Source organism: Lynx canadensis, chromosome D4 (genome assembly GCF_007474595.2).
Source record: "Lynx canadensis isolate LIC74 chromosome D4, mLynCan4.pri.v2, whole genome shotgun sequence".
NCBI lineage: Eukaryota > Metazoa > Chordata > Mammalia > Carnivora > Felidae > Lynx > Lynx canadensis.
In genome coordinates, this window is record NC_044315.2 from 1,026,057 (window position 1) to 1,038,460 (window position 12,404).

Genomic DNA, 12,404 nt, shown 5'->3' on the forward strand with positions numbered 1-12,404 from the left:
ATGTCTTTTGATTGGGGAGTTTAATCCATTTACATTTAAAGTAATTACTGATTGGGAAGGACTTAACCATTGCCATTTTGATCATTGTTTTCTACATGTCTTGTGGATTTTTTGTCCCTTTCCTACTGCCTTCCTTATTTTTCATTGAATTTTTGTAATGGTATGTTTTGATTCCCTACTCATTTCCTTTTGTGTATATTCTGTAGGAATTTTTTTTCTGTGGTTACCATTGAAGTTACAGAAAACACCATAAGTTATAGCATTCTATTTTAAAGTGGTAACAAGTTGACTTTGACTGCAAAAACCACGCCTTTACAGCAGCCCCTCCTCCCCACTCCATTACCGATGTCGTGAATTACACACTGATATACTGTTTACCCTTTAGTGTAGACTTCCAGGTTTTTAACGGTTTCTGTCGTTTAAATTTTATGCACCAGAATTACAATAACACAGGTTCTATCTGTCCATGTGTTTTCCTTACCAGAGCGCCTGTATTTTTGTAGAGCTGCATGACTCTCTAGCATTTCTTACAGAGCAGGTCTGGTGATAATGAACTCCTCGCCTTTTGTTTGTTTGGGACACTCTTTTTTAGTTTCTTCTTCATTTTTGAAGGACAGCTTTTCTAGATAGAGCATTCTTGGTTTACAGGTTTTGATTTCAGCGCCTTTCTGGTCTGCCATCTTGCTGACAAAGGCCACAGGATACTTTGATGTGGCCACTCCACCGGCTCTGTGGCCAGGGTCTCGGGAGGGCAGAGCTGTCTCTGGGCTGCAGAGGCTCTGAGGGGATTGGCGGGAGCTGCTGTGCCTTCCCCAGAAACCTCCCCGAAAAGTCCCAGGCCTAGCGGTCTCCTCCGGCCCTCCGGGACCCCTGGTCACCCCGCGTCAGAGCCGCCTCCCCAGGGAGCTGACGCTTTTCTCTCTGCAGTGCTCCGAGCCCCAGAAGCTGCTCCACATCGCCCAGGAGCTCCTGCACACGGAGAAAACCTACGTGAGGCGGCTGCACCTACTGGACCAGGTAGCACACGCGGCCGGGCCCTTCTTCACGCACGTGAGGGTGTCTGTGCGCAGTGCCAGAGGCAGAGTCCCCATCTCATGGCGCTGGCTAGGCCTTACGGTTGGAGTGTGAGTCTCGGCCAGAGACCCCTCCCTTTCGCTGTCTGAGCCTGGGGCTCTGGGACAGAGGTCTTGTCCTGTCACTGCGGGGTCTTTCTGCCTGGCAGTTGCGTTGTCTCAGCTCGTGAATGGCCTCTGGAAGTCTTTCTGCGTGAGTGGTCGGGACGGCGGCTGGCACCTCCCTGTCCCCACAGCAGCACGGGATTTATGGGCACAGGAGATAAACCCCTGGGGAACTCAGAGAGCGCTAGGTGCTGCTTCTGTCTGTAGCTCACGGAGCGGAGGAAGGCAATCGGGACCTCCCAGGTCCCGTGGCAGGTGGGTGGAGGGAAGATGGCCTGTCCCCATCAGCGGGAGACTGTGTCTGCCTCACCCACACTCCTCAGCCATAAGTTCGCTCGCTGTAAAACCATAGTTTGAGCCAGTTTGATGAGGAAAACGGGCAGCAGCAGCCTCTCCCGAACGCCTCACGGGGCAAGTGCGGTCGTGCTGTCTGTGGCAGCCCTCACTCAGCGCCCGCTCTGTGGGCCTCTGCACCCCAGGTTTTCTGCACCCAGCTGGCGGAAGCAGGCATCCCTCCGGAAGTCACCACAGGCATCTTCTCCAACATCTCCTCGATCTATCGTTTCCACGGGCAGTTCCTCCTGCCGGAACTGCAGACACGGATCACGGAGGAGTGGTGAGCGTGGCCCCGGGTCCCGCGGAAGTGGGGGCGGGCATCTCCCCAGGAGCGTGACCTCAATGCCCTGGCGACTCTGCCGTGGTGGTTTTGTGGAATTCTCACGACCAAGCGGCCTCTCAATGTGGTTTGTGTGCCTGAAAGACAAGGAGGCACCTGAGGGCCTGGCTCCTTCCACGCGGTGTCCCCACATCGAGGCTGCCTCACCTGCAAATCAAAGGGACTTTAATACCCACTCAGGGCTCTGTGGGATCTCAAACATCGAGTAAACAGTGCCGGCAGGTTCATTTCCCTCCTCGTGTATACTCCGCCTTGGCCTTAAAACCTGAGATGTTCCCCCTCGCAGTGCCCCTTGGATCCTCTGCTGCTGCCCCCAGGGGCGGTCCTGTCCCTCTGCCCCTCTGGGCGTTCTTAGCAGAGGGTCAGCTCGGCCGTGAGGCGTGGCCCCGGACTTGCCATTCTCCGCAGCATGTGCCTCCCCCCACTCCCCGCACCCCGGTTCCGGGTGCTGCTGCTTCGCGCTGGGGCCTCTGCTGCTCCCTCCCTTCTCTGGCGCCCAAGAGCCCACTCTCCAGCTGCAGCCAGGCCGCTGAGAGCACAGACGCCAGGACCCTTGACTCGGGTGTCAGGGAGGGTCCCTGGCAGTTGGTCGGTCTTTGTAAGGATGTACTCCACCTGCAGTGAGGGTTATACAGTCCCCAGGCCGCTGTCCACACTTGCTTAAAAGTGGGTTTTCTCCTTGAGGATCTAGAAAGACCACATGTGCACAGATACTCCCCAGGGGCTTGCCCGCCTGCCTTCACAGGTGGCCAGCCTTTGAGCGACATCCCCCCCCCCCCCCCCCCCCCCCGGTGCACGGTCCAGTGATGCCACAGTGGATGGCTCTCTGCACTTGCTTTCTGATCATCTCTTTAGGATCAGTTCCCCACAGTTCCAAGGTCAAAGGCCGTTGATCTCTTTTTCCTCTTGAAGTTCATTTTCAAATCCCCGTCCATGCCGTTTTCAGCACTGCACTCCTTCCCCTTCTTAGGCCAGCGCCTTGCTCAGCCCCTTGTTCCTAAAATCTGCTCATCTAACGGCTGAAATGGGCTTTCATGGACGCTCTTTGGTGAGTGCCTGTCATTTGAGCGGTCACGTCACCGCTGGCACCCCTGGTCTGGAGCAGCGGTCCTGTGCCTGCACTGTCGAAGGGCCCATGCGATCCTCTCGTTTACCTTGTGTAGTGTGCTGTTTCCCAGCCCGTGGGATATGGGAGGCGGGGTGGAGGTAAGGCTCCGAGAGGGTGACCGGTGTGCCCACCGTCACACAGAGCTGGGGGCTGGGCTGTTGGCCCACAGATTCCTGGTGAGTCCCTGTCCTACCTCTGGCCCCTTGCCCAAGCTGTTTCTCGGACAACCTGTCTCCCCCGCCCAGGGACACGAACCCCCGGCTTGGAGACATCCTGCAGAAGCTGGCCCCGTTCCTCAAGATGTACGGCGAGTACGTCAAGAACTTCGACCGTGCCGTGGAGCTGGTGAGCACCTGGACCCAGCGCTCACCGCTGTTCAAAGAGATCATCCAAGGCATACAGGTAGGGCAGCCGCCTGACTGTGCAACATGGCGCTGGGTCGCGTGCTGGCGCGGGGAAGTTCAGTGAAACAGCAGGATGTGTCCAGAAGCTCTACGCGGTAACCACGGGACGTGAACCCTAGTTGTCATTTCACAGGAGGGAAGCATGCCTCAGAGAGGTGGTGCGATGTGTTACTGGGTAGATTCTGGGTCCAGTGCCCGTGTCTCCCGCTCACCAGCCACGCAGGCATGGAGGGAAATGTGCATCGCTCTTCCTTCTGTCTTTCTGCAAGCCGCCTGGTCACGTCTCTGCTGCAGTAGTCTCTTCTATGTCACTTGTTTTTTGTTTAACAATTTTTCAGCTTTTTAATGTTTTGTAATGGAACTTTTTTCTCTCTTTCATTGTATAATTTTTTTAATGTTTATTTTTGAGAGAGAGAAAATGCGCACGTGCACAAGTAGGGAGGGGCAAAGAGGGAGCCACAGAATCCGAAGCAGGCTCCAGGCTCTGAGCTGTCAGCACAGAGCCCGACGCAGGGCTCGAACTCATGAACCATGAGATGATGACCTGAGCCGAAGTCAGACGCTCAACCGACTGAGCCACCCGGGTGCCCCAGGCTTTTATATGTTAAGAACATCTTCTGTGTCCTACAAGTTATTTCCCTCATTGATCTTTTATTTTTTAATTTTATTAATGTTGTTTGCCATACAAAATTTTTGTTTTTAAGTACTCACGTTTACTAGTTCTTTTTTTTTAAATGTTTATTTTGTTTTGGGAGAGAGGGAGAGCACGAGCAGGGGAGGGACAGAGAGAGAGAATCCCAAGCAGGTTCCACACTGTTGGAGCAGAGCCCAATGTAGGGCTCAATCTTATAACCTTGGGATCATGACCTGAGCTGAAATCGGGAGTCACACACCCCACTGACTGAGCCACGCAGGTGCCCCTTCACTAGTTTTTTAATATATTAACGCTTCAAGAAATCTTCAAAGTAATGCTTACAAATGCGTTTCCCATTCCACGGCTGTGTTATGTCTTCATTTTAAAAAATTAGAATTGCTATTCCAGAATAGTTTCCAAAAGGATTGTGGTAGGAGGTAAGAATCCAGTTTTATCTTTGTGAATAGTTAGCTGCTTGTCCCAACATCTGTTTACCCTGAGCGCCACACTTGGACACCACAGAGTGCATGTGTGTCACATGCCACACACACACACACACACACACACACACACACACACACACACGTGCATTCACACACACCTTACTCCACTCTGCATCTTTCCCAGATCCTGCAGCCATCAGGTCACCTGTGATTTCCTAGTGTAGAGTCCGAGATCCCCCTGCGTCCCAGCTTCCCTCCCGCCCCAGAGAGGACAGTGCTGATGCCGAGTCCTTCCTCCCCCCAGCAGCCGCATCCGCCCCAGCTGTCTCCACGGAATACCCCCTCCAGCCTCCCAGGCTGGGCCCGTGGCTGAGCCCCAGCCCCGGGTGACCAGCAGGAACCGGGAGCTTGTGCCGCCTGCATCAGCAGGGCCCGGAGGCCCAGCGGTGGGGCAGGCACTGTCGGCCCGAGCAGGCCATCAGGAGGGCGGAGTGTGCAGGTGCAGCAGTTCTGTATGCCCGCCTGCTAGAGCGTGAGTTGTGCCATGGTCTCCTTTCCCAGGAAGCACGTGCCCTCCGTGGTCCCAGTAAGTTTCTTGCAGGGAGCTACTTTGAGATTATGTGAACATCTGGTTCCTCCTCACCCCTGATAACGCCCCCCCCCCGCCCCGCCCCTGCCGGGAGGATCGTGTTCGTGACAGCTGCAGGCCAGCGTTTCTCCAGGCCTGTTGTGTGTGAAGCCTTTGGAGCTCATTTGAGCTGGAAGCCGTTCTGTTGTGGGCCTTGAGTGGGCACAGGTGACAGGTGGGGAACAGCGGGTGGACAGTGCACCTCCCCTGGCAGGGGCGAGGGGGACTCTGTAAGAGGCAAGCAGGGCCTCAACAGGGGTGCTTCCTCTTCATCTGCGAGGAAGAGGAGGTGGGCAGCAAGGGGAGGGGGCCCGAGAGGGGAGCACAGAGGTGGCACTGTGGGAGCAGAGGGTCAGGGGGTAGGGAGCCTGTGAGCCTTGCTGGGCAGGGGCAGGGTAGGGCCTGAGAGCCCACCCCTGCACGCAGGCAGGGTTGCATTTCTATGAGAACACACAGCAGCACTCAGAGAACTCCTGATATCTGGGAGGGGAGCAGGCCCAGCCCCTGATGGAGTGGGGGAGTTACCAGTGAGGGAAAGAAGCCGTCTGGGTGCAAGGACTCCAGTGAGGACGTGTATAAAGGAGCTAGCACTGGGAGTCTGGGCCCTTGCTCCATTGTGCAGCCTCTCCAAGCCTCAGTTTACCCCGCTGTAAATGTGGTCTGCAGTCAGCAGGGTGCAGGTGCTGTGGCACCATAAGCAGGGATGAGGGCCCAGGGTCCACGCGTGTGTCTGTCGCCCCCACAGAAGCAGGAGGTGTGCGGGAACCTGACTCTGCAGCACCATATGCTGGAGCCCGTGCAGAGGGTCCCCCGCTACGAGCTGCTGCTCAAGGACTATCTGAAGAGGCTCCCCGGAGACGCCCCTGACCGGAAGGATGCAGAAAGTGAGGCTCCTGGGCAGTGGGAGCCGGGGCCCCTGCTGGGAAGCCAAAGAGAGAGAAGAGAGACCGGGACAGAGCAGGGGAGACAGCCGGGTGCCCCCAAGCACGGCTGGGGAAGGGACTGAGTCTTTGAGGACAGAGAACCATCTGCCCCCCCTGCACTGTGAGGGGTGGACACCGGTTCTGGGGAGAGGGCTGCTGGATGCTGGCCGAGCTCAGGCCCCAGGAAGGGGCAGCTCCTGGTCCACAGGCAGTAACTGTGGCGGCAGGGGGAGTGGGGTGCCGGCCCCGGCAGACCCCCCGCAGACCCCCACAAAATGGAGTGTGTCTGCAGGGCCCCACCCTTCCCGAGCAGGGAAAGGGCAGGAGCAGGGCAGCACCTGGTGAGGTCAGGATGTGTGTGTGGCGCCAGCAGGCACCCCGCAGCCTGACTCCACGTCTTCCTCCCGCAGGGTCCCTGGAGCTCATCTCCACTGCCGCCAACCACTCCAACGCCGCCATCCGGAAAATGGTGAGTGTGGGGATCCTGGCAGATGCCTGAGGGCCCCACAGCGTGCACACCACCCACACCTCTGCCACGAGCTCTACAGGCCAGCCCCTTACTAACTCTAGGGTTGTTGGTAAGCTGTCTAGTGCCCTGTGCCTCAGTTTCCCCATATGTAAAGTGAGGTCACTGACAGGACCTGTCTCACTGGGCTGTTGTGGGATCAAATGAGTCACCCTACGTAGAGTGCTCAGAACAGGACCCACCATTCATTCATTCATTCATTCACTCGTGGAAGCTCTGTCTTAGCGCAGGCTGCTGTCACAAAATCCCACAGACGGGCTTACACAACAGTGTGTATGTGGCAGGTCTGAACACTGGAGAGCCCAGATGGAGGCACCTGCAGCTTCTAACCCAGGCTTCTGTCCCGTTCTCGTGTGTCTGCACATGGCAGGCAGATCGTTCTCTCTGGGGTCTCTCATCAGGGTTGTGGCCAAACTTCATCACCTCCAAACACAGCCTAGAGGTGGAGGAGGAGCCCATGCCCTGTTGTGACCCAGGTGGCTCTGTCCCTTGTTTGGCCTGCACAGTGCCTGGGCAGAATTTCTAAGTCCTCATCCAGCGTTGTAGATCGGGGCGGTTCACAGGAGAATCCAAATCCCTGGCCTCACTGGGAAACCCCATAAGCTCTGCACTGCACCTGTGATGCCATCTGGGTGAGCCTGTGCCATCAGCTGGCCCTAGGGTCTCCCGATCCTGAGACCTAATTTATTTTCACATGGGCACTGTTGTTTTTGAGAGGACAAGGAGTGAAATATTTGTTCGGCCCCACGTCTCTCACTGTGAGAAAGGAGAGGCAGCTGCTGGTTCCCATAGGTGCTGCGTTGCAGTCCAGCCCCACATCCTTACCTGCCTGTCCCCAGTTTGCTCTGGGGCCCCAGGGACAGATCAGTCAGAGATCAGGCCCACTGTGGGGTGCCCACCGCAACCTACACAGGTTACATTTCACCCTGGGTCCTTTTTGTCTAATTCCCCTTTCCGCCTCCCCACTAAGTCTGGTGGATGCCAAAGAGAACTCCATGGTCACAAGTAACATGGAGACTGTGGACGTTTGGGGGAGTGCCCACAGGTTTCCATCTCTGAGGGGTGTAGACGAGGCCTCCTCCTTGGTGGACTCCTGCCCCACCTGTAGCACACCTGCAGCGGTTCTCTCCCCTAGTCTGGTGAGGTCTCTGCTTGCCAGGGGTGGCGGGTGGTGTGGGGTCCTGGTCTGACCCCAGGGCATGGCATTAGGGAATTATCAGTGTGTGCTCACGGGAGCCTCTCCACACTTGTACCAGGCCCTACCCCTGCTCAACCTGGACCACTGCCCTGGCTTCTCCCAGCCTGAGAGTCTCCCCAGTTTTGATCCACACTTCTCCAGCTCGGAGCTTTCTATGGGGCACCTGTTTTGTCACTCTCTATTCAGAATCTTCTGGCCTGCTACTGCCTCCAAGGTGCACACCAGCTTTCCCACACGCCACGTATATACACAGCCCCTCAGTACACGCCAGTTGCATGCCCAGCCCCCCAGTACATGCCAGGTACACGCCCAGCCCCCCAGTACATGCCAGGCCCTTTGGCCATGCCCTGCCTGCTCCTGCTCACTCTCTATGCTGGCTCCCCCTTCTACCCCTACACCCACATCTGCCACCTGAGTTTGTACCAGAGACAGAGGGCTAGCCAAACGAGCCTGCTTCCGAGGCGTGCAGGCTGAGGTTGGCCAGGTCTCCGGGCCGAGGTTGCTGTGGCTTGGCAGGTCCAGGCTCTGTGTCACTGAGTTGAGGTTCCTGCAGGCTCAGCTCTGCCTTCTGCTGCATTCATTCCTTTGGTCCCAGCTCCAGCCCTGGTGCTGGCAGCGCAGGGCAGGGCCCATGGCCTCTCGGCTCAGAGCTGGGGCCACAGGTTGCCAACCCTTTCCTATCACAACCCGCGTGCCCATGTGACCACCCAAGCAGTCTTGAGGCCAGACGAAGATGACCTCCAGCCCGCAGAGGTCTGGCGTCTTGACGGCCCTGGGCCACGTGGTCTGAGAGGAACAGGAAACCAGGCAAGGTTACCACAGGCAGTGATGACAGTCCAGGGCAAAAGCTGCAGCCACCGGAAATACCTCCTCTGACCACAGAGGGACCGGGGGTGCAGTGTAGAGGTCGTGAGAGGGCCAGTCCCTGTTCTCTAGCAGAAACACCTTCAGAAACTCACTTGACTTCTCCATGCCTCAGTTTCCTTGTCTAAACTGGGATAAAATGACACCTACGTCATAGGGTCGGTGCTGGAATTGAGCTGATAACTGTATCGTGAGGAGCCCAGCCTGGCCCATCGCAGTGGTGTTAGTGGCTGTTATTCGTCGTTCTCTGCGGGGCGACTTCATTTCATTCTTTAATGCCCAGCCTGAGTGGCACCTGGCGTGTCGCTCCCACCTCTTCATCGGCATGCTTGCTGCCCCATCTTGGTTCTGGGCCGCACCTGCAGGGTGGCCACCACGGGCCCTTTGGTCCCTGTGCCCATGTGGTGGCCTAAGCCCTGTGTCTGTCACAGGAGAAAATGCACAAGCTGTTGGAGGTGTATGAGCGACTTGGTGGCGAGGAGGACATCGTCAACCCCGCCAACGAGCTCATCAAGGAGGGCCACATCCTGAAGCTGTCCGCCAAGAACGGCACTGCCCAGGACCGCCACCTCTTCCTGGTGAGGCCCCGCCCAGCCGAGCTCCCCGCCGCAGAGCCCCGCCCCCACCACGCCCCGGCCGCAGAGCCACGCCCTTCCCGCCACGCCCCAGCCACGGAGCCACGCCCCTTCTCGACACGCCCCCGCCGCAGAATCCCAACCAGACCGACAGAGCCCCGCCCAGCCCAGCTCCCTGCTGCGGAGCTCCGCCCAGCCCTCCCAGGAGCCCCGCCCCCACCACGGAGCCCCGCCCCCACGGAGCCCCGCCTACCGGCCACACCCTGCAGCAGAGCCCCGCCCAACCCCACAGGGAGCCACGCCCCTGCCCTTCCCGCCACGGGGCGCCCCCCTTCCCCTGCCGCAGAGCCCCCAACCTGACCGACAGAGCCCAGCCCAGCACGCCGCAGAGCCCCTGCCACAGAGCCACTGTTACAAAGCCACACCCCCCGCCACAGAACCCCAAACTGCGGGACAGAACCTAGCCACGGAGCCACGCCCTAATCACCACGCCCCCGCCAGGCCCCCAGCCATAGAGCCACATCTGTCTCTGGCTCACGCTATACTTGGCATGCTCCGGCTCTGCCCGCCTTGCTCGCACCCTGCACTGCCGCCCACGGAGCCACGCCCCTGCCACAGAATCCCGCCCCCACCACAGAACCGCGTTCTGCCCCACAGAGAGCCACACCCGCCACCATAGAACCACGCCCCCTTCCCGCCCTCTCCACAGGGCCACCCCCTGCCTGTCACGCCCCCCACCACAGAACGCCATCCTGACCGAGAGCCCCGTCCCCAGGCATGAAGCCACGCCCGCCGCGGGTTCACGCCCCTGGCCCCGCCCTTCCTAGCCACGCCCCTCCTAGCACGCCCTCCCCGCCCCCCTCGGCCAAAGACCACGTCCCACCCACCGTGCTCCCCGCCCTGCCCTCCACGGAGCCACGCCCAGCCCAGCCGCAGGGCCTTGCCAAGCCACCTCTCTGTAGTGCCTCCTTTGTGGGGGTACAGGCACCCCTCACCCGGTGCCTGTCCCTGTTGCAGTTCAACAGCATGATCCTTTACTGTGTGCCCAAGCTGCGGCTCATGGGCCAGAAGTTCAGTGTCCGGGAGAAAATGGACATTTCGGACCTCCAGGTGGGTGAGCCCCTCCCTCTCACCTGCTTCCCTGGCAGGGCATGGGACAGGGGGGCGGGAACACCAAGCTCTGCTGGAGCGTCACCACTGTGCACCTGGTCCCTCACCCACTTCTTGAGCTTCTCTGTGCTCCAGGTATGGCCTAAACATTTCTGGGGGCCACTCAGCCTGGCAGTGTGGGCAGGATCCCTGTCTCTGTACTTGGCCTGCCTGCTAGGGTGCTGCTGGTCTGTTTGCAGGATGAAGGACAGCACCAGAACCTGGGCCACCTCTGTCCCCGTGAGGTTGATGCTCAAGGCCCGTTTAGGGACCTGAAGGTGAAGCTTGGGGAGAACGTGGACAGGGTGCTCTCCCTGCTTGGTCCCTGGTCCCCTGGTTCCCTGGTCCCATACTGTCTCCTCTCCTGCACGGTCTCGGAATCCACATGAGGTTCTGAAGGCCCAAGGTCCAGACGACCTGTTGTGCTTGCTGTCCTGTGCTCCCCGAGCCCCTCACAGGAGCCACGGGGGCTGGAATCAGTGCCCTTTCCTGTCGGGGAGGGCTCTGAGTTAACCAGCACTTTGAAAATACTAAATCAAAAGAATTTTTTTTTATTTTTATTTTTTAACATTTATTTATTTTTGAGACAGAGAGCATGAACAGGGGAGGGTCAGAGAAAGAGGGAGACACAGAATCTGAAACAGGCTCCAGGCTCCGAGCTGTCAGCACAGAGCCCGATGCGGGGCTCGAACCCACAGACCGCGAGATCGTGACCTGAGCCGAAGTCGGACGCCCAACCGACTGAGCCACCCAGGCGCCCCAAAAGAATTTTTTTTAAGTTATTTACTTATTTTGAGAGAGAGAGAGGGAGAGACAGAATCCCAAGCAGGCTCCACACCCAGGCTCGATCCCATGAACCGTGAAATCATGACCTGAGCTGAACCCAAGAGTCGGATGCTTAGCCAACTGAGCCACCAGGCACCCCTGACTAAATCAAGTGCTTAATCAGTTTCATGAGGTGAAGGTTTGCCTTAATGATTCAAGAAAATATACCTCTTAGAATTCTTTGAATCCAGGCTTAAGAAAAAGAGTTAAAAGTAAAAACTGCAGAAAAAAACACATTTTTCTACTTTTTACAAGAACTCATTTTATAATGTTTCTGTGTAAGGAATCAGTGGCATATAATTAACTAGACATGTTAACGCTCAAGTTGTCAACCTTGGAGCATTTGGGAAATTCCTGCTATGAGGCCCAACCCCAGATTGGGGTTAGGCTGGTATCTCCCTAAAGCTGCGTTGTAGTTCTAACACTGGTGGGCCTGAGGGTCTTAGTGAGGGGTGGGGTATCAGAGGGATGAGGGTGACTTCCCATCACGGGGGCTGGCAGAGTGGTAGAGATCCTCCGGCTCCTTCTGAGATTCCCATTCTTCTCCCAGGGGCAGTGCCTGCAGGTGCTTTGGTGGGGAAAGGTTCCCCTCATCAGGGGCTGGTGGCTGACTTCCTGGGAAGCCCCACAGACAGGAGGGCTTGGCCGGCACAGTTCCGAGCACAGGAGACGAGAGGTCCTAGCCCTGTCTGGGCAGGACAGTGGTCCGCCCTCCTGCGTGGACCAGTTCCCCTAGTGTCCCACCCACTGGGTCACCTCTGCCCCCCTCTCAGGAGAGACCCCCAGTCTGAGAGCATTTGCCCTTGGCCCTGTGTCTCTAGGTGCAGGATATCGTCAAGCCAAACGCACCCCACACTTTCGTCATAATGGGAAGGAAGCGGTCCCTGGAGCTGCAGACTCGGTAAGGGTGGCCGTCCCAGCCTCTGCTGCTGTGGGAACAGCTTTGACCTGAGATTTTAGCAGACAGCTTTCTTTTTCTGAACGGGATAACCTTGTGACGTGTTGTTTTTGGCTTATGTGATTCACTTACTCGTGGTTTACAAGGTAACACTCTAAGGGGAAGTTGGTGAAAATTGAGCTGCCGTCTTCCTCCTCTTCTGCACCCCAGCAGACACTCTTAATCATCTTGGAGGTGTCTTTCCGGAACTTCTGGGTGTATGAACGTGTACTGAGTTTTAAAATCGCACATGGTTATTTATTATATAGCCCGTTCTGCCCCTTGCTGTAAGAAATCATTTCATATCCGAGCCCCGTTTCCATAAGCGGCATAATT

General features: G+C 57.4%; 1 protein-coding gene across 3 annotated transcripts in view; it reads left to right on the forward strand.

Annotated features, from left to right (window-relative positions):
• The window catches only part of FGD3 (FYVE, RhoGEF and PH domain containing 3), a 51,669-nt gene that overhangs the window by 27,509 nt on the left and 11,756 nt on the right, over window positions 1-12,404 (forward strand). For all 3 annotated transcript variants that reach the window (XM_030293287.1, XM_030293286.1, XM_030293288.1), the window contains exons 4-11: window positions 928-1,017; window positions 1,658-1,794; window positions 3,208-3,364; window positions 5,817-5,955; window positions 6,405-6,463; window positions 9,014-9,160; window positions 10,175-10,267; window positions 11,953-12,032. In XM_030293287.1, the coding sequence (XP_030149147.1) occupies window positions 928-1,017; window positions 1,658-1,794; window positions 3,208-3,364; window positions 5,817-5,955; window positions 6,405-6,463; window positions 9,014-9,160; window positions 10,175-10,267; window positions 11,953-12,032 (902 nt within the window). The remainder of the gene's footprint in view (window positions 1-927; window positions 1,018-1,657; window positions 1,795-3,207; window positions 3,365-5,816; window positions 5,956-6,404; window positions 6,464-9,013; window positions 9,161-10,174; window positions 10,268-11,952; window positions 12,033-12,404) is intronic.